Here is a 21,083-nt window from a genome sequence, read left to right on the forward strand (position 1 = left end):
CACACACACATACACACATACACACACACACCAAGAGCGACAGAAGGTGATAAATAATGACATTCTGTACGTGTTTTTACAAAGGAACTTTTCAATTTGTGGCTTCTTAAGGTTCTTGGCTGCCGCAGACCTTTCCACATATTTTTTTTATATGGCCCTGTATATGATGGAGAGTTTACCTAAGAAGAGGACTCCCCACCCCCACACAGTGTACCCTCAGTTCAGCCCACCGACTACAACTTGAGAGGGAAATGGAGATTTAGCAACATAACAAGCCTGAATATTGGGGTGAAAGTTCAGCCTTCAGCTCTCTTATGTAGGTGCTGTACAAACTGGCACTAGTTCAGTGCTCCAGATTTCCCCTGTGAAAAAGCTCGGACTGGATACTAGATTTTAAATGTTACACCATCATTCTTTTATACTTCAGGTAGACCGCCAGTTTCTTATACATTCTCGTGTTTCTACATAAACCAAGTGTTAATGTCTGTTTGATACTTTATTTTGTTTTTGTTTTGTGGTTTTGACGTCTTTGTTATTTTTATTTTCATTTAATTGTCCTTGTTCTTGTCATTTTAATCATACACTTCAAATAAAGTTTTCTGAATTCATCATTGCATGAACAAAACCAACATAAATGTATGATGCATGTAAATGACTGAATAATGTTTACAATAGTAACAGTATACTTAGAAAAGAAGTTATGGTATCAGCTGTAGATATTACAGTTGGTAGTAGATTATACATATTGTTGTGAGTCCTTAGAGTATATTGTGAGTCCTCTTAAGACCAGAGGAAATGTAGGACTGAAGGAGTTTGTAGTGATGCAGAAAGCTAAAATGCAAGCTGTAGCAGGGGCTGCATGAATAGCCCCTTGTCAGGAATTCTACTCAGACTGGAGACACAGGAAGGGAAGGCTGGACAGCGACACAGACAGCACAGGCCCTGCCAGAGCAGTCAAGATGAGGCTCAACCACACACGAGGTGACTTCATAGAGAGGGAGGGGGTCGCTGTGTGTATGGGGGAGGGGGGAGGGGGGGTTGTGTTACCATATAGCCCTCAGCTATATAGATTACCACCACTTTAGTTATCTCATGCAGGTACAAAAAAGGCTGACAAAACATGCACCTCAGCTTGGCAGCAGAATCTGATGGATTCAGTGTTCCCTGTTGTCCTCTGCAGTTAAATGGCCCCCTTCCACCTCTGGGTTCTCTTGAGGTGAGATTTGATGCTGTTGGACATTTTCAATCTGTTAAGACCATGATCATCTGGTATGACAGGAATGTCTGGTGGAAAAATAGGCTGCACCTGGTTGTCTCATATAACCTCAAATTCCTCTAGCAGAATTGTGATATGTAGAGCAAGTGTTTGACCCCTTGTGGTCGGGCCATGGCAGATTTTCTTTCCCACTTTCAGAAGTCTAATCTACTTTGCATCACAGGACTGATTACAGTAATTTTGCAACCCCATCAAAAATTCTGCTACAAACATCATATTTCTAAAGATCATAGGCCTACTGAGATCAAATATGGTATGGTCTACTCTGCAGTGAGTAGAATCTGGCCTTTAGCTTTAGTGAGATGACTTGTCTTGTGTGGTCTTGTTATGTGTGGAGGACTATGTACAGGAAAGTGCACTTCTCTGAACATCCTCTCATCTACCTAACCTATGTGACTTCTTGGATAACTGCACCGTTTTGCATTTGTCATAAACTTGTTGGCTAACGGTCTAATCAACGGAAAAAGCGTCTACCAAATACCTCAACCATAAATTCCATCACCATATTGGCAAGATGTTGTTCTTGTGCCTGACACTTTGGGACAGCCTGCTCAGTGTCCTTGCCCGCTCCTGTCTACGGTTTTCTCCGCCAGTAATAACTTCCAGTGTACTTGACCCTGTTTCCTCAACTCATCTGTTTTTCTCTGTGCCTGCTGCGGTTTCCATCAGCTCAGTTCTTGTGTTATTGTTTTGAACTTTTCTATGGATTCTGTAACTTCACAGTTTTAGGGTAAACTACTGGTGGTGATAGAATACCCCATTCATACAGAGTAGTTTATATTGACAGAGTAGACCTATTGTATAGGCCTACAGGATGTCGCTTCGTAGGCTTGACCTTTTGAGGCAAGGCATTCCCACAAGTCTAAGCAATCATTCTGATACTACAAAATAGGCTGTCGCCTTTCCTAAATGCAGAGGGGTGTGCAACATTTGCGAGATCTGTAGCAAAAGGCTATGTAATGCCTTGGTTGATACATAAGGTAGGCCTCCAATATAATAATAATAAAAAAAAAACTTTGTGTTTTACACCAATTGGGACACAAAAAGACAAATTAAAATGCACAGATGTGTGACAAATAGCTCAGAAATGTATGGTATGCAACCGCCTTGACTCCATTACACATTTCGGTTGTTTACAAGTGTTTATTTAAAACGTTTAAATATTTTTGTAACCTACATACATGACATGGGTCGTCTGTCCATTGCACTGACAGCAGCACTGCAACCACACGAGTTCTGATGCTGCCCTGCTGTCATTGGCTGAGTGCAAAATGCTCATAGCACTCGCTGGAGAAGGCAGCTGTGCAGCCGTAACGCGAACATGGTGCGGACGTGTGGTGGTAGTCTGCAGCACTGAACTCCTTGTTGTGGTCCAGCTGAATATTTAACCATGTTACCACTCAAATGGGTACGGTAAGATTCAGTAAATAAGTTAATGTGACTGTTTTAAATAATTCATGCATTGTATTCATGTTTTTATTTTTAGTTTCAAGCTTAAATAACCGTGCTCGGTGGTAGGCTATTAGGTTGATACTGTATTTTCACGAAGCTGTAGTTTGCATCTACGAGACTACTTCAAAATACTTTTGTGTTTAATGTTTGAACTTTTTTCATTCAGGAAAGTCGCATAACATTAGGGTACCCATGTGCAAAAAATACTTGATTTAATTGGATGTCATTAGCTTCGTAAAATTCGCTTTTGGTTTAGACATTTTCTTATAACCTCTATTGATAGACGTTGGATGAAGTTATTTTTTTATTATTAGGTTAATAACTTGCATTTGCAATCAACATTCGTTGCATTTCAAATGAATGTGATGTGCATGCAATTCTTTCACAGAAGCGCTGTTGAGTCGCTGCATCAGGAAGCCAATGGGATGTCATGATGGTTAGAGGCTACTGTATGTCGGTGAGCTGTAGGCTACTGCATAGGGTTTTCAATAGCCGAGGCTATGTGAGGACCCATCTGGTGTTGACAGACTTTGCAGCAGGTTATCAATGCCCAAGCTGCCGTTTACTGTCCATTGGTTTCCTAATGTAGCCTACAGGTAGTCCATTAAACTAGGCCTAAATTTCATTGTAGCATTTATAAAGAGGGGAAATGCTTTGATGTTTGAAATTACTGCATATTGCGTTTTAAGACCTAATACGTTTGGTGTAAGACTGTCCCGGCTTCTTTCTGTTCCTTTCCTCTTCTACCATGGCTCTTAATTACGACTCACACTCTTTGCAGGTCTTTTATGTCCTGATTGTGCTCTCTGGTCCCAGAATTTACTATGCTTACGTTGTCAACCGCTCAGGGAGGTCCAAAGCATCCGATGACTCTCGTTCTTACAGTAAGTCTGTTTGGCAACCTGCAGTGTGCATTTGCTATGCTGCGACATCTGTTTATTATGTTTTTTTGTTCATTAAGCACATTTATGCATTGCAAAATAAACCAAATACTGTATCTACATCAGAACAGGAAAAAGAAAGCTGTATGTTTGTGTGAGAGGGGAAAGTCATTCCAGTTCCAGACTCAGTGCAGTGTATCTTGGAAAGACCATGCGGCAGTGTCCGTTAGAGGTTTATGTACATAAAGCTGGACTCACCCATGCCATTCCAAACATGTCAAGAAAAGCTGCATGTTATTGATTTCTTTGATTAATAACAACCATTGCCATTTCAATTTAGCCCATGTTGATGTTTTCAGATGATTCCATTAGTTCTGTATGTGACAGAATATTTTTGTAGGGAAGCTTATTATATTCAGTGAAATGTTTATTTTAAGACTCATGTCCATCAGATGGACGTGCTACAGCATCCCTGAGTTGGAATGAAACAACAGTGCTGCGCTCTTTAGGTTTGCCTTGTTGATGAAACTTTTGGAAATGTTTACTCAGCTCTACCTTAAGTCAATAATAAGATGTGCAGGTAGCATTTCACAGCTTTCTGATCCACATCTTCCAGTCTTCTAGTTTAAAAAATATCCAATCATGGGAATGAATTAGGCCTAAATGTAAACGCATATTTTAAACTGTTTGCGCTTGCACACGACTGACAGATGGATGTGTCCAGAGCTGAAAAGACACATTGATCCCAGGCAGAGGCCCATGGATCCTTACTAAGTGCCACTCCATTTGAAGTCTGCAAATTGCATCTTGCATAGCCAATCCACAGCGCTTGTCCCTGTTTTTATGTTGTCATGATGTCTGTCATGAACACACAAGGAATTCTTTGTAACCACTGGGCTGATTTATGGGATTCTGTTGACTGGCCTTGAAAGGCTATAGGCTTATTGGCCAATTATCTGATGTGTATTTTAGAGACTCCAGCAGATGTTAACAGTTTACTCTCTCTCTCTCTCTCTCTCTCTCTCTCTGTCTTTCTCTCTCTGTCTCTCTCTCTCTCCCCCTTTCTCTCTCTCTCTCTCTCTCTGCTCTTGGCCAGCTCTGTCCAGTTCCCCACTGACCAGCCTGTCAGGTTCATGCAAAAGCAGGTGCTTTGAACTGGTCGAAGCTGCAGCTCCGCAATGCCGCTGTGACAATCTATGCAAAACATACAACAGCTGCTGCTCCGACTTTGATGAGCATTGCTTGAAAACAAGTAAGATGGTCTATGTAGGTGGTCCTTGTTTAAAATGTGGGGTGTTTGAACAAATCTTTTAACAAGTGTATTTTCTCACACATTAGGGAGACACATCGTAATATGCAATGCCATATGAGTCGGAGGGTGTTTTGCAGTCATGGCGGTTCATTTAAAATGTCTTTGATTTCTCTTTTTTCTGTGTCAGATGGTGGCTATGAGTGCAGTAAGGAGCGCTGCGGGGAGACGCGTAATGACCAGCACGCCTGCCACTGCTCGGACGACTGCATAGCCAAAGGAGACTGTTGCACCAACTACAGAAGCCTCTGTAAAGGTGGAGCCCAACCCACTAGTGCACAACTGTGGAACTGTCAACCACTGAGCAGCATGGGGCCAGATTCTTAATCTCTCCCTCTCTCTCTCTCCCTCCCTCCCTCTGTCTTTCACTTTCCATCTCAGGAGATGTCCCGTGGCTGACAGAGGACTGTGAGGAAATTAAGAGTCATGAGTGTCCTGCTGGGTGAGTGTCCATCCCCCTGCTGATTCAGATACAGCTGGATGATAATAGTGAAACATCACTTGACCTCCCTGGGTCACATTGTCACTTCCTGGGTCACTTCAGTGAGTTTGTGACCTTTTGGCACATCAAAGGAGGTCAGAGGAAGCTCTGAAGAGGAAGTTGTATTGGACCCATCACCATAACCAAAGACATGCAAATATATGTTTATTGCATGGTGGGTATGCATGTGAGGGAACAGAGAAATAATGGCCTACCAGGAAACCTCAATAAAATCACTTGATTGAAGGCCATTGCCTTTAAAAACACACAGGTTGCTGGCTACTGTTATCAATAATTAGCAGGATTTAGTTTCAGGATGTAGTAAACATGACCTTACCATATGCATGTGAATTCAAAGTTGTAGTCTGGATACCTGGCATGCAGTGATAAAGCATCTGACATCAAAAGATGCTTCCACTTCTAGCATGCCTTTTATTTTACTCACTTTGAAATACTATTTTTTGGAATAGTTAGATATTCATCCTGTATTGCACTTTAGCGTGTCGTCAGTTGAATTGTATTGATTTCTGTTTGTTTGTTTGTGTGTGTGGTGTGTGTGTGGTGATCTTTATGAAGGTTTGTCCGCCCCCCTCTCATCCTGTTGTCTGTTGATGGGTTCCGGGCCTCATATATGAAGAGAGGTTCCGCAGTGATCCCTTACATCGAGAAGCTAAGTAAGTCGCTGCGTGCTAAAGGAAACAACTTCAATATCAATTGTGTTCAGATGTAGTGCTCATGTAGTCTTCTTTGTGACTCACAGGAACCTGTGGCACTCATGCTCCCTACATGAGACCAGTATACCCCACCAAAACCTACCCAAACCTCTACTCAATTGCAACTGTATGTATGAACTGGCACTGATCACCGCTGATTCAATTTCTCTTTTGTATTTTTACCATCCACCTCTTTAAACTGCATGCACCATAGAAAATAGCATGGGGTTGGAGCCTTGTTCTGTGTTGATGGCCCATGATTCTTGTTCATCTACAGGGTCTGTATCCTGAGTCTCATGGAATTGTGGGCAACTCAATGCATGATCCCACCTTTGAGGCCACCTTCTCGATCCGCGGTCAAGAGAAGCTGAAACACCGCTGGTGGGGAGGTCAGCCAGTAAGTCCTCTCTCAAGTCAACAGTTGGCTTTGGTTGTTTTCTCTGTTCTCATAAATTGGTATTGTTGTCCTTCTCCCTGACCTCATCCATTTGAAATAGAACTGGAGTTTCTTGTCCTTGCATCTGGTAGCCATCAGCTCAACAGCTGCAGAGGCGTCTCAACTCGCTGTCAGGCAGATGTCAGACAGAGAGACAGCCTAGAAGTCTGCACACTGCAGCAAGCTGAGAGATCTGATTCTAAAGTCCTGAGCGTTAGACTTGTTGTTGAACAATATCTGCTTTTCTCTTTCAAAATGCCACATTCATGGAACACTCTTATTACAGGGAGCAATTTGAACTCCGCTCTTACTTGAAAAACAAACTGTTTGAGTTTGTCTGTGTCAACCAGAAAACGTTTCATGGGCCAAACCCCATAACATTGCGATATTCAGGGTTCCGCCTAGGAGGACAACATTGATGCAGTCTTCTCTGGAAGTGTACAGTAACAGACAGAACAGTTCAATCTCTGCAGCTCCCTACCAATTTAATGGTTTACATTTCTTACTAATTGAGCCTTTACCTGAAGCTCCCTGATTGTGTAGTTGGTACCGATCAGCAAGGTGTGGAACTGAGAGAGCCATTTAGAGTTATCCTGAAGGGTATATTTGCTTAGAGGTCTATTGACTATAGCTTAGAATCAGTCCTTTTGAGTCATCCCAGACCAGTCTGAACGAGCATCACCACTGTCTGCTTGTAATTAGAACACTCTTAGAGATTCATATGCCTGAGGGGAGTTTGAGGCTGTGAAGTGACTTATAGTCTGAAACCTGTCATTATGTATAATTTTGCTAAAGGGTCTAAAAAGTTGAAATGAAGAAACAATAGGTCATTTTATTGTGTTATTTTTAGTGCAACAGTAGTAGAGAGTGTGGGTTAGATGGAAACTTCAGTAAAATGATGATGAGAAAGTACACGTCTGTCAGTTGAATGTCTGTTATATTAAGTGTAAGTTTACATACATTTGCCAAAAATTAACTCTTAATTCACGTCCTAACTCACTCCTCTCCTTCTCCAGATTTGGATCACGGCAGAGAAACAGGGAGTGAAAGCTGGCACCTTCTTCTGGCCTGTGTAAGTCCACAATATCATGTGCCAAATACAACGGCAAGCAGCTTCATTTGAAAGCCATGTATAACTTTCTCCCTCATTTCATCGGTGGTGGGCTTCGGTCCACACAAGCAGCGCTCATGCAGGGTCAGCTCTCGTTGCCCCTTCAAAGTAGCGCTGTCCACAGACAAAAGAGTTATTTTGCACAGTAATTGTGATTTAATTGAGGTATGGTTGAATTCATGGGGGCTGTTCTTGTTTGGTCATGCCCTTGAGCCAACTCTGGGCTCTATAAACCTCACCTCAAACACAAAGGCTCCCACATTCATACACACATAGAGGCCTTTGAGATGGAAGTCTCTCCCTCTCTTTTCCCCCTACCCTCTCCGCTGCCTCTCCCGTGGTCCGTCTTTGCTGTGATGTAGGGAGACTTGCCCCAGCATGTTTTGCCAGCAGTTTGTCAAAGTGAGTCTCATATACACATAAAATGTGGATCCCACTGATGATGTCAATGATGCAAGGTTTGTGTTTTAAAAGTTTGCCTCTGCTTGGTGTGCAGCTTTTGGGTTGGCATAGCGGACAGATTTTGTTGCTTGACTGATTTTTTTGAGGTTTTAGCAAGATGGTAATGTTTTATATCATATTGCAATCGTTACATTATACTGTTGTGTTTTCACAGATGACAATCTTATTGGCAAAGAAAGGCTGTTTTTATTTCCACAGTCATAACAGATTGAGCTGTCTGTGAAGAGTTAGATTACCTTGTCACATTGGATTTGACAGATAAGGATTAGTACACCACTTGGCAGCAGTAAACAGGTTGTTAGCTGTGAAACAATACACACGTCAGTAGATTCATGTGCTTTGCTTTCAGTGTGAATTATTTTGAAATCGTGTGAAAAAGGTGTCACTCCCCTGATAAATCTTTCCAGTTGCACCTGGGCACGATTACAGGATTTGACCGAACCACAGCTTTCTTTATGTCCCGAACAACTAAACAATTTCCGTTCCCCCACAGTATATTGCGTAAGATATAATTCAGGGAAATGACTGTACTTGCTACCCCCTCCTGGTGCCTCAAAGTTTAATTTCAAGTGTACCACAGTTTCCTTAGTTTTCTACATGTGGACTTAAGGACTAATGGGTTTTATGTAACTACTTTAAAAGAAAGGATTTTACTGTTTATGAGCAGCATATGTCAATATTTGCAAGAAGGTATTTTGCTCTTTAACAGTAGTAATATGTGTCTAACAGGATCATTTCTTGACTGTGGCAAGGATGTAGGCTTGCCTGAGGTATCCTCATCAATGACAGATATGTTCCAACAGTAAATATATCCGAATTAGTATGAGTTTTTATTGTGTTAGGTGGCCAGACACTTTTGTGGTAGCCTACCTGTTTCTGAGTCCTTCTGTCAGCCAGACATTGATGAGCTAATTGCTTGTTTGCATTTCAGTTCTTGATGCTGTTGCGCTTATGAGTTTAGACCCAGCCTTGGTTCAATGACAGTACACAACGCATGTAAAAACAAATACGGAGAAGAGCTGAACTGGAATAGAAAAAGGATGGATTGCATTGGCTTTCACAATAAAGGTGCATCTCAAAAATATAATTCCCGTAATTTAGACATAAAGTGAAATATTTCAAGCCTTTTTTGGGGTTTTAATCTTGATTATACTAATCTTGATGATTACAGTTTACAGGTCATGGAAATAAAAAATCCAGTGTCTCAGGATATTAGAATAAATCATTTATAATACAGAAATGTTCACCTGAGAAGAGCTCTAATCAGTCAATTAAGTCAAAATACCAGCAATGGTTTCCTGAGCATTTAATCTCTCAGTCTGGGCAGGGCAATGCAATACATTTTAATCTTGGAGATGCACCTGTATGTGTGATGTCTTGAGGATTAGGGTAATCATTGGTAATCATCCTAATCTGGATCTTGATTTCTCCATCAAATTTTAGCCTTCCATTTAATCGAAAATACTTGAGGACACAGTTTTTTTATTTTATTATAAAGTACCATATTGAAAGTTTTGGACCCTTGACATGCACCAATTTGGGTCTTCGAGTCATTGGCCATTAAGTGTCACTTGAAGGATTAGAGCATTTTGTTAGGGACCGGGGGACAGACGTGAATGGTTTGCTTCTTATTTTTCTGATAGAATCTTTGTTTTCTTTACTGATGGTATCCTCTCTGTGTCTTGTGAGTTTCTCGGGGCTCGATATTAGGTCCCTTTCTATTCACAGTCTATTTCTTGCCTCTTGGGCAGATAATGAGCATGGAGTGTCTTATCATTGCTATGTCGATGATAACCCAATTTTATTTTCCTGTCATGTCTGGTCATAATAGTTTGCTACCTCATTTGACTACCTACATGAAGACTGCCTATGTTTTGGATGGGCAATAGCTTCCCGAAGATTAATGAAAGACACATTATCATCTTTGGTTCTGTTGCTTTTAGTGCAGTCTGTGTCTGGTCCGCTGCTCGTATCATACTAAAAGCTCGTCTTAAAGAATCTTGTGGTGTTTTTTGACTAAGAATTAAAATTTGACAAACAAATTCTGTGGTTAAAGCTTCATTTTACCAACTAAGAACGATAGTTTAAGTGATGTCTCCAAATGATTGCAAATTTGGTCCATGCATCCACACTCCATATACTCTATTGTGTCTTCACCAACAGGTCCATTCCATTGGAAAGGAGGATTTTGACCATTCTACAGTGGCTGAACCTTCCTGATGCAGAGAGGTCTGTATAGCATCCCCCTCCTACCCATACAGGTTCCTGCTTATACACTACTGTAGTGGCTACTCTATCAGCAATACAGTATATACTCAAAATACATTCACTCACCTTCTAGATTTTGCGTTTCTACATTGACTATAGGCATCTTTCAGCTACAGTACACACCTTTTTGCTGAGATTTATGTACATCTTTCCTCACATCCTCCTGAAAACAGTTACTGTATGGTTGTGATACTCTTTGGTACAATATTTCTTCCTGTGGTCACAGGCCCTATGTGTATGCCATGCACAATGAGCACCCTGATGTCTATGGACACAGACTGGGACCGCAGAGCAGTAATGTAAGTTGTAGGCTATCTGCATAGTTGAAGTTTCCATAGTTTTGCCAATACTTTTAGAGCTGACTGTGTGGCTTTGTGTTGTTTAGCTGAGCATTGCTCTGAAGGACCTGGATAAAGTGGTGGGCCACTTGATGGAGGGCCTGAAACAGATGAAGCTTCATCGATGTGTTAACATCATCCTAGTGGGAGATCACGGTACTGCAACTGACTAGAGATTGTCCTACAGCTGACTAGATTGGTATTATTGCTGCCAAATGAACATTGTGGTGGTTTAAACAGCATAGTCCCCTTTACCAAAGGCATTATTTCCCAGGAAGTTACTCTGTGATGGTCTTGTTCTGTAGCAGTACACCAGTCTGTACGAGGTTGATGTGAGATTTTGTTCTATTCAGGAATGGAAGAGGCCCACTGTGACAAAAAAGAATTCCTCAGCACCTACATGACAAATGTGGATGATATTTTCCTCATACCAGGATCTTTGGGCAGAATCCGTGCCAGGAACCCAAACAACGCCAAATGTAAGTGATACAGGATGACTGGACTGACTCACTGGCCTACTGTCAGTAAATAACACCTAAACGGAATGTCGTTGTAAATCTCAGAATATCAGCGCACAGTAGTTCCCATATGGAATAGTTTCTAAAAAAAAAGGAATACTCTGCTATTCTTTTTATTTTGTAATCTAAGACCTCTCACTGTTAATATTGTTTTGTTTTTATGTTCTTCAGATGATGCGAAAGCAGTGGTAGCCAATCTCACTGTAAGTTCTATCTGTCCCTCCTCTGGTGTTGTCAGCATGCGTTATTGTATTCATGCTGCAATTAGGCTTCTTTAATACCCTCAGCACAGAGCCACCATGCTGAGATGGGTGTAAAACAGCATGTGTGTTCTTCTTACCTTCCTCAGTGCAGGAAGCCAAACCAGCACTTTAAGCCATACCTGAAGCAGCATCTGCCCAAGCGTCTGCACTACGCCAACAACCTCCGCATTGAGGAGATCCATCTGATGGTGGAGAGAAAATGGCACGTTGCAAAGTGAGGTTTCACTGTCTGTGTCCCTTCATTCACACTAACCCTCAAAAACATAATTTAATGTTTTTTTTTTTTTTTTTTACATTTTACACATCACGGTTACACATGTACTGTAGCTGCACGTTCATCAGACGTTTACGCTTGGTACTGTCCAAACCTGTAAGATTTTGTCTTGCATTCAGTTTGAAATCAGAAAGGTTGGCTCTTGGAGAAGAAGTTAAATAACTTTTGTTTTGAGGGAAAACGTCCAGAGACAGTGGATGTTAGCAGAGAGACAGTACATGTGTTTGGAGACCAACAAACCCACCGCATTAGTTCTGCTTGTGAAACTGCCATGGCCTTAAAGTAAATCCATGAGGTCATGCCATCGCCTGACTGTTGAGTGAAGCCACTGAAAACATCATCAGGGGTGTGTGTGTGTGTGTGTGTGGTGCATAGAATGTGTGTGTGTGTGTGTGTGGTAAAGAGAGGCAACGTCCAGTTTCCTATGCCCCCCCACCCCACACACACACACCCCAACCCCTCATTGGAGTCAACCGCAGAGCTAAATGAAAGAGGTCTTTTAGCTTCAGCCTGCCAAGATATAAGACCATCTAATCGCTGGCACCATGGGAGCTGTGAACTGACTGCTCTCTGAGAGAGAGAGAGAGAGAGAGAGAGAGAGAGAGAGAGAGACAGACAGACAGACAGACAGACAGACAGAGAGAGACAGAGAGAGACAGAGATGGAGGAATGGAGAGAAACTGAGAGAGAGTGAGAGAGACTTCACACCAGGCTGATGGTTTCAGCAGGGATCAGTCTTCTGGTTTTGAATCCAAAGCTTTTTTGTTTTGTTGACTGCTCCCCAAGGCCTGGTAGGTGATTAGCAGACGCCACATGCTTGTGTGTGGAGCTCTCTAGCATAAGGGTCACTGAGTGTGAAACCGAATGAATCCTTCATGTAAACGCAGACAGAACGCTTTTCACTGGTTGGATTTTTGAGATGTTTCCATGTCTGCATGACTGTCTAATGATGAGCTGGTGGTGGCATATCACTGCTGGTAAACCTCCTCTGGCCAAAAGGCAATTGAGAGAAGCATTCTCTCTAATAAATAAACCAGTGTATTTTGGCTTTGACACGGCAATTAAAAATGATATTGCAGTTATTACTTACCACTAGCCACAGAATTGGTCTGGAGATATGCAGGGAGGAAGTTAATATGGGTTTTATTCATTAGAAATAAACAAATGTGACACAGCAAGTCTAGGTCATTATAAAGAAATGAGTTTAAATGTGTGGTTGACATATTGGTCTAATAGAGTTGATGAAAACGAGTAACACCTTAGTGTAAGTTTTCACCAAGAATACAAAGCTATTAAAAGTCGAACTGATCAGTATTTATGTAGCTCTACTGAGGAATAGTCAGTTTTATGAAGCACATACTGTATAATATCCATTTTCCAAAGCAGTCCAATTAGAAATGTTCTTTCTTTGGGAAATAGGTTGCAACTGGTTGTTTATTACTGGTTCATCTATAATGACAGCAGAAGGGCGGGATGCATTTCAGGATGCTGGAGGGCGGGCTCTAGTAACTCATTGACTACTGACCAGTTTGTGGAACTTTCACCATCTCGCCACGCTGTTCTGTCTACCGCTCTGCTCCAGGCTATTGACATTCATTGATATTTTATGTTTTCATGGTTGTGTCATACAAAATATCATGTCAGATCAATAGGTGGGCAATAGGGGATTTCCATCATGTTTGTGATTATCTTACTGTCTTATACAGAAAACCTAAAAAGACATCTGAAAACCATGGATCAAGGCCTTGTCCGTTTAATGGTGACCATGGTTATGATAACAAGATCAACAGTATGCAGGTACATCATATTCTGATTTTACCATACCAAACTAAAGACTCTTTAGAGAGAGATCTGTCTGGTTACTTTAATCAAGTATTTCTCTTCTCCCCTCAGACTATATTCTTAGGTTATGGACCATCTTTCAATTTTAAGACTAAAGTCCCGGCATTTGAGAACATCGAACTTTACAATATCATGTGTGGTAAGATTTAACTTTGTTCATTTTGTGCCATGCTATAGATATACAATGAACAGACTACACAATGAACTTTAAATAAAATAATTTATTTATTAGTATTTACTCAAAGTAGAAATGAAAGTAAGTCTAGGGGAATTCAAAGTGTTTGGATGTGTATAAGTCATAGTGAGTAAGAGTGAATGGAAGTGTACGTGTGCATAAAAAGTGTCAGTCAAGAAAATGAGAGTGGAAGCTGGAACACAAAGGCCCAGGTGCTTTCATACCCACCCCCCGGTGCCAGGTGTGGGTTATCACCACTAATCAGCTTCCCTATGGCAGGCTTGCCAACTGCAGCCTCTGTATTCGCCTTTTACAGTCTTTGGTATTTGCACAACCGATGTATCGTCATTTCTCTGCACCACACCCCTTTTTCGGGGAAAGCAAGCACCTACCACGTTGATGCAGCTCTATAGGTTTCCACGCAATCCAAGCGTTCTGCTTTCCCCAAAAATGGGGAACAATGACCATAGGAGAGGGCAGTTTGAGTCTGGGGTGGAGGTGGTATGAGCTGATCAAATTTGCCTCTCATCTCTACAGATCTGCTGGGCCTTAAGCCGTCCCCTAACAACGGCACCCACGGCAGTCTGAACCACCTGCTGAAGCTGCCTGCACACAAAGCCGCCATGCCTGAGGAGGTGTCCAAGCCCACCCCACCCGGCCCTGTGGGGCTGGTCACAGACGACTTAGGGTGCAGCTGTGAGGATAAGGTCAGCATCTTATATAACCCCATCAAACCCTGAGAATTGAGATTGTTTTATGGTACAGATGCAGGGGTTAGATAGAAAAAGGGAACAGGTGATATTTCAAACCCTATATTTTTAGCAACTTTTACACATTAATAACTATATGTATGTTATGTATAAGTATAGATGAATTGCAGACACTCTATACTTGATGTAATAACCAAGATGTTTCTTTTCCTACCAATCATCAGTATTTCAAATTGTGTGATGTTTCTTCTTTCCAAAAAGGCTGGGGGCCTCAGTAACAAAAACCAAGCCAAGTTGTTTAAAGGGGAACTATGCAGTTTTTTTAGCTTAATTTACCTAAACTTAACAGCTTCAGAGTCATTGGAATGGTTATGTGACTTTGAATAGTGGCCGTCTCGCTTCCCCCTAGCGTCTGTGAGCGGAAAAAACAGCCTTGCAACTTTGGCCCGGCGAGCCGCTGGCCTCAGAGTCAGAAAGTCTTGCGGTCTCGCGATGTAACAAATTCCTTTACGGCACTACACACATACATGCCACGCACCAACTAGAACAAGGCAGCGATGGAGTTTCTTAGACATTCGTCATGGCAGAGCCAGCGAAAAGAAGCAGACAGCGAGTAAACCGTTGTGCGAGGAGTGTCGTAAAATATATATTCTGAAGCTGTAGAGGGAGCTCTGTAGAGAAAACGGCAAGCAAAAAGCAAGAAAACAGCGAATAAATGGCCAAAACTGCATAGGGTCCCTTTAAACGTGTCGAGAGGAACTGTGTCTGAAGTCATGCTGGTATATCAAAACACAAGGAAAAACTACCTCTAGGAAGCGTAATTTGAGGCGGTGATAGAGGTCGCATGTTATGTAACATGGTGTTTCCATTATTTTGTCTAACCCCTGTAATGCCTTATTTTCTTTTGTCATGACTTTATGAATATGCATAGCCTACACAATGTAATTTTTGGAAGGAGTTATCATTGCATTATTATACCATGTTAAATAGTTTATAACACTCTTATAGTATATGTATGGGCATGTAGAATTGTACATGTTATATCCATATAGATAGTTACAGTATGCATCAAATTGTGATTATTTTGTTTCTGACCGCTGTGCCATTGTGTAGCTGTAGAGATCCTTTATGCTCTATGTACAATATGACCTGTAAATGTGCTCCAGATGCTGTTGAGAAATCCTTTACAATTCTTGAAACTGCTTGATGTGAATGAAGTTTCTCTTCTTTCATTTTTGAAATGCTCTTGCTTCTGCAGGGATGTAGATCTCTTGCAAGAGATTTTCACTTTTAATCTTTTCCAGTTGCGTTCAAAAAATAGGGGACAGAGAGCTTTGAAACTGGCCATTGTAAGAGGCTATAACCTGGAGTCACTGTGGCTCTGTCTCTTACAGAACAAAGTGGAAGAGCTCAACCAACGAGTGAGGCAAGCTATGGATGGTAAAGACCTTTCAGAAACACCATCATTTGACTGTAGTGACTGTAGTGAAGCAATGTAACTTATGTCCTGGTTGGGCACTCAGTCACTCACTTCATGTCTGTCTCTCTCTGTTTCTCTTTGTCGCTCACTTCATCTCTCTTTCTCGCTCTCTCTCTCTCTCTCTCTCTGTCATACAGACAACAAGAACCTGCCTCATGGTCGACCAGCAGTGATGTTTCAAACGAAATACAGCATCCTGCATCACAGTGACTATATCAGTGCTTACAGTGAAGCCCTATCCATGCCTTTGTGGACTTCCTACACTGTACCCAAACAGGTACCTCAGTGCCCCAGAGAATAGAATAACGTAATACCTAAAGCAGTGGTTTTCAAAGTGGGGGCCTGGGGGGCCGCGGGGGGGTGCCAGGGGGGCCTCAGCAAGTTGGAAGGAAAAATAAAAGCAACAAATAAATACATTTGAAATATTTAAAAAATACCTACCATTACTATGGTGGTTGTTATACAATGCCATTATAATATTGTGACGCATATGTGAACATTATATTTCCCATGATAATGACTGGGAATAATAGTAGAGTGATAGCTCTCATATAGCAGAAAGCCCCAAATACAATTTTTACACTGTATGCTCCATCGCAAAGTGCTTGTGGCTAAAATAATTATTAGGATTAGCTTAATGTATTGTTACATTTGCCGTAGTATTGTCGATGGGTTTAATAACACATCAAGGGGTCCTTGGCCAGAACCTAGTGGTATTTGGGGGGCCTTGTCGTGGAAAAGTTTGGGAACCCCTGACCTAATGGCTGAAAGACTCAGCCTTGATGGAACCAAGAGTGGTTCAGTGATTATTCTAATTGTCTAGCTGGCAGCCTCAATCGAGCTCTCCTTTTTTATAGAGTGGATGACTCAGCTCTCCTGCTTCTCTGTCTTCTCCAACCTTTTGAAATAAAACAGGCCTGGTGTATAATCAGTGCAATATGATGTTGGTTCAGGATTTTTTCAGTCTTGATTGTTAGTGACAGGCTCATTTTTTATTTACTGCCTTGATAGGTGGCGACAAATCCTGTCGGCACACAGCAAACAAAAATGGTAGACATAGCCATAAAAGCATACTCAGTTTACTGTCCTCCGGTTAACTAGTTTTGAATTGAGCATCACAGCACTGGTTGTAGCAGGCCTCATAGGGAGGCCTATGGATTCTTACCAGCAGGCCTATAGTGTGTGTTTTCTTTTCATGTAATGGTGTGTCGATTTTGCTCAGGTTGATGTGACCACTCTACCAGATGCTCTCAGTAACTGTGTCCGGCCCGATGCCCGCATCCCACCAGCGTACAGTCAGTCCTGCACAGCCTACCGGGCAGACAAGCAGCTCTCCTACGGTTTCCTCTATCCGCCTCGTGAGTCCACTTCAACCAGTGCTGACACAACACTGCTGCAGACATCTGTTTTCCTCTGCACAGAGGGAAGCCTTTCTTTGGTCTCATTTTATGAACTTCTGATTGACAGAATTGGCCTCAACGCAGGATGCCAGATTTGATGCAGTTCTCATCACCAACACAGTGCCCATGTACCCAGCATTCAAAAGTGAGTCGATTCAGTTTTCAATTCAGCTTTCTTTCTTTCTTTCTTTCTTTCTTTCTTTCTTTCTTTCTTTATTTATTTATTTATTTATTTATTTATTTATTTTATCATAAAAAGTAGACTTTCTACAATTCAGGTATTATACTACTGATATTTAGGGAAATGGTTAACACATGAGTTATAGTTGAATATTGCATATGTCAGGTTACCAGGTTACCTTTGATACCTGAGAGATATGTATATTTTTGTGTGATTCTGTGTAGTTGCGTATGTGTGAAGGAGGACACAAGTGAATATTTGCACATATATTATCTGTATGTGTGTGTCCTTTCATATGTTTACATATGCGCTAGTCTAAGTATGTTGGTATTTTCACAGCTGTCTGTGTGTCAATATACATTTACATAGTCCAAAGACATACAGAGAACATAGCTTCTCTTGAGCATTTCCACCAACTTATAGGATAAGTAGTTTGCTCTCTGTTTCTAATTCAATTTATGCATCATAGCAAGGCCTGTAGAATGTCCTAAATACACCACTGACTGTGTAAACAACTCACAGGAGTTATGCTACTGGACAATACTCCAGGCCTGTATTACGACAGAATATATCTTGATCATATCAGCATAATTTGGAATTCCGGTCTATTTATTCTCTGTGAAAGTAATTTATGGGAAATGGTTTTTGTCAGCATTCTTTGAAGTGATTAGGGTTTGGCATAGCTTTCATCTTAAATTGTGCGGCACAGAAAAAACAATAGAAAATATATCCAGGCATATGTCTTTGTCCTCATGTATTAAAAATGTTTCTGTGAATTACTGACTTTGTCCGTGCTTGTGTTGCTCTGTGTATCTCACTCCGGTAAGTGGTAGTAGTTAGTGGTCTGTGGGATCTCTTTGGATGGCAAACGGGTCACTTTTGGTGTTCGCTGGCTTCCTCGTGAATGGGTAGGGGGAGTAAATGAGTTCAGCGCACACATACTATCACAAACCCAAGTGCTCTGGTGGTCCACCTGCTTCTGATCATATCCCTGGTGGGTGGCCTCAGACACTCCATAGGCCTCCATGGGAGGGAGGGAGGGAGGGAGGGAGGGAGGGAGAGGGAATCCTCTCTGTGGATCTCACATCAGGTCCTAGGACTTCCCTCAAAGACATTCCCAAAATCATATGAAAAGAAGGTTTATGTTTATTGCTTATACTGAGTTTTCTTTTACTTTGTTTTACTGATCACCCTCATTTGGTGGTGTTCTCAGGGATGTGGACCTACTTCCAGAAGGTCCTGGTGAAGAGGTACGCCAGTGAGCGCAATGGAGTGAACATCGTCAGCGGCCCCATCTTTGACTATGACTATGATGGTCTCAGAGATACAGCAGAGAAGATGAAACAGTGAGTGAGACGACATGGCAAACCGTATTTATTTTTATCTGTTATTCCTCTCTCTCTTGAACTTAAAAACACACTATGTGAGTTTTGGTCTTATCGAGCAAGCTAACTAAAAGGGCATGCAAAATGCTGCAAACCCCACCCTGATCCTTATTGGCACTGTCAGAAGCTTGCTAACTTGCTAAATTGTGTCTTTTGGCAATATAGTCAGCAATGTTGTGCTGTGAAAGATGTTCTATCATGATTGCATGTGCCCCAGTCCGGAACATTGAACTGCATTGACTGGTGGGAAGGATGCGTGTATATCTGCCCACATATAACATTAAAATGAATGGAAATGTGATGGCAAAACTACAGTAGATGCCTGATAAAAGCGTAGTATCAGCCACATAGATTTATTCATCTACTGATGCATATCTCTGTGTGTGTGTGTGTGTGTGTGTGTGTGTGTGTGTGTGTGTGTGTGTGTGTGTGTGTGTGTGTGTGTGTGTGTGTGTGTGTGTGTGTGTTTTTACAGATACGTGAGTGGCTCAATACCAATCCCTACCCACTTCTTCATCGTGGTGACAAGCTGTCTGGACTACACACACACGCTGGACTCATGTGACGGTCCACTCAGTGTTTTCGCCTTCATCCTACCTCACCGTGCTGACAATGATGAAAGCTGTAACGTGAGTATCCTCTCCCCTCACACTCACACTCCTCTCATACGTACACAGTACAGGCACATGTTCAGTACACCTGATCGTTATAGTATTATTTAAAAGTAAAATAAACGGTAGACATTGATATTAGATTCACATTTCCTTTTCTGCAATGTATATCTAAAAATAGTTTTTGTTTTTTTATCTGTCAGTGTTGTTGACTCTTCAGATGTCAAAAACAGCTCGTTGTCATCCAGTTGGTAGAATGTCCCTAGGATTAGATACTGCCGACATAAAATGAATCTCATGAAATGCCCTTCCTCCTCCTCCTCCTCCTTCTCCTCTTCAGAGTGCGGACGACGAGTCCAAGTGGGTGGAAGAGCTGATGAAGTCTCACACGGCCCGCGTGCGTGACGTGGAGATCCTCACGGGCCTGGACTTCTACCGCCGCACCAGCCGCTCCTACCAGGAGATCCTGTCCCTCAAAACGTACCTGCACACATACGAGAGTGAAATCTGAAAACCACTGCACCCCTGCACTATTGACCCCCAATGGTTAGGTGTATATTTTTATACAAGCTTCCATATTTATTATTCTTTGAATGGCTAACCCCCCCGTTATGTAAACATATCATTTCCCCCTATCGTGTAATGATTCATGCGCATGAATGGACTGGTCTGTAGGGCTTCATCAGTGCGCTGAGGATGTGGCCTTGTTTGTGTTGTGTCTGTGGTGGTGATGATGAGTGGCTCTGGGAATGGGAGCCCTCCGCTGCCGCCATGTGGAGCTCAGTGCTGGACACAGCTGTGACCATGAAGCTGTTTAACATCGACTTCTCAGTCCATAGCACCTGTGTGATACTCTTTATTTATGCTCAACATGAAATTCATAACAATAAAGTTTAAACTCTTTTGTACGTCATTTACTTCATTTATACAAAAAGTTTCCAAAAATCAGAATACAGTTCTGATGTGCTATGCTTTGAATCCTTGATTTAATGGGTTAGTGATTTACTGTGCGGTGAAAGAAAATCCATTAAGTCTGTGAACAGGGGGCTTACTGTGGTAAACCTTATTGAATCAGATGCAGCTCCTTGTTGGGTTTCTTTGTAAAGTGCCTTGAGGTCCAACATGATATTAAAAGAGACACATACAAGCAATTCAACTGGAAAATGTTGTTTGCTTTCAGACGTTTCATATTTTTTGAGGTCTCACAATTTGACTTCAGCTGCTAATACGAGAATATGGCTCTGATGTCCTGTGTGTTAACATGACTGATGAGCATGATTGGAAACAGAATGATGATGATTTGTTTTGAAAGTCAGCAGAATTTAGCAGTTTTAAATTTATGTGTTTAGTCCAGCTCTTTCAAACAGACTAGTTGCATTCAAACCAGATGGCTGTTGGCGCAAGGGCTAATGTGACCCAGGTGTGCCCAGCTGGGAATTCTGATACTCTCCTATGCCATCTTGAGGCCATCAGGCAAAACAAAACAGAGAGGACAAGAGGTGGGGGCTATAGCACAC

At 41.8% G+C, this 21,083-nt stretch overlaps 1 protein-coding gene across 2 annotated transcripts; it reads left to right on the forward strand.

Moving 5' to 3' along the window:
- The first annotated feature begins 2,555 nt into the window (after window positions 1-2,555).
- On the forward strand, window positions 2,556-20,474 carry enpp2 (ectonucleotide pyrophosphatase/phosphodiesterase 2). Of its 2 annotated transcripts, none has more exons than XM_048247067.1 (25): window positions 2,556-2,684; window positions 3,510-3,612; window positions 4,706-4,861; window positions 5,049-5,174; window positions 5,300-5,360; window positions 5,976-6,073; window positions 6,160-6,239; window positions 6,390-6,509; window positions 7,565-7,620; window positions 10,285-10,350; window positions 10,616-10,688; window positions 10,775-10,883; window positions 11,081-11,206; window positions 11,417-11,448; window positions 11,595-11,722; window positions 13,489-13,579; window positions 13,676-13,763; window positions 14,337-14,506; window positions 15,814-15,949; window positions 16,127-16,266; window positions 17,212-17,347; window positions 17,457-17,534; window positions 18,784-18,916; window positions 19,431-19,584; window positions 19,907-20,474. In XM_048247067.1, the coding sequence occupies exons 1-25, from the start codon at window positions 2,667-2,669 to the stop codon at window positions 20,075-20,077; spliced, it is 2,649 nt and encodes an 882-aa protein (XP_048103024.1). In that variant the 5' UTR covers window positions 2,556-2,666; the 3' UTR covers window positions 20,078-20,474. The 2 variants fall into 2 exon arrangements, with proteins under 2 accessions (XP_048103024.1, XP_048103025.1); XM_048247068.1 differs by having other exon boundaries at window positions 15,904-15,949.
- Window positions 20,475-21,083: the final 609 nt, after the last annotated feature.

Source organism: Alosa alosa, chromosome 6, assembly GCF_017589495.1.
Source record: "Alosa alosa isolate M-15738 ecotype Scorff River chromosome 6, AALO_Geno_1.1, whole genome shotgun sequence".
NCBI classification, from domain to species: domain Eukaryota; kingdom Metazoa; phylum Chordata; class Actinopteri; order Clupeiformes; family Clupeidae; genus Alosa; species Alosa alosa.

Bases quoted from the DNA above. Each gene is read 5' to 3' on its own strand.
- enpp2 (XM_048247067.1), top strand. The intron at 11,449-11,594 runs GTAAGTTCTATC...TACCTTCCTCAG, and splicing joins CAGTGGTAGCCAATCTCACT to TGCAGGAAGCCAAACCAGCA. The intron at 13,580-13,675 runs GTACATCATATT...TTCTCCCCTCAG, and splicing joins ACAAGATCAACAGTATGCAG to ACTATATTCTTAGGTTATGG.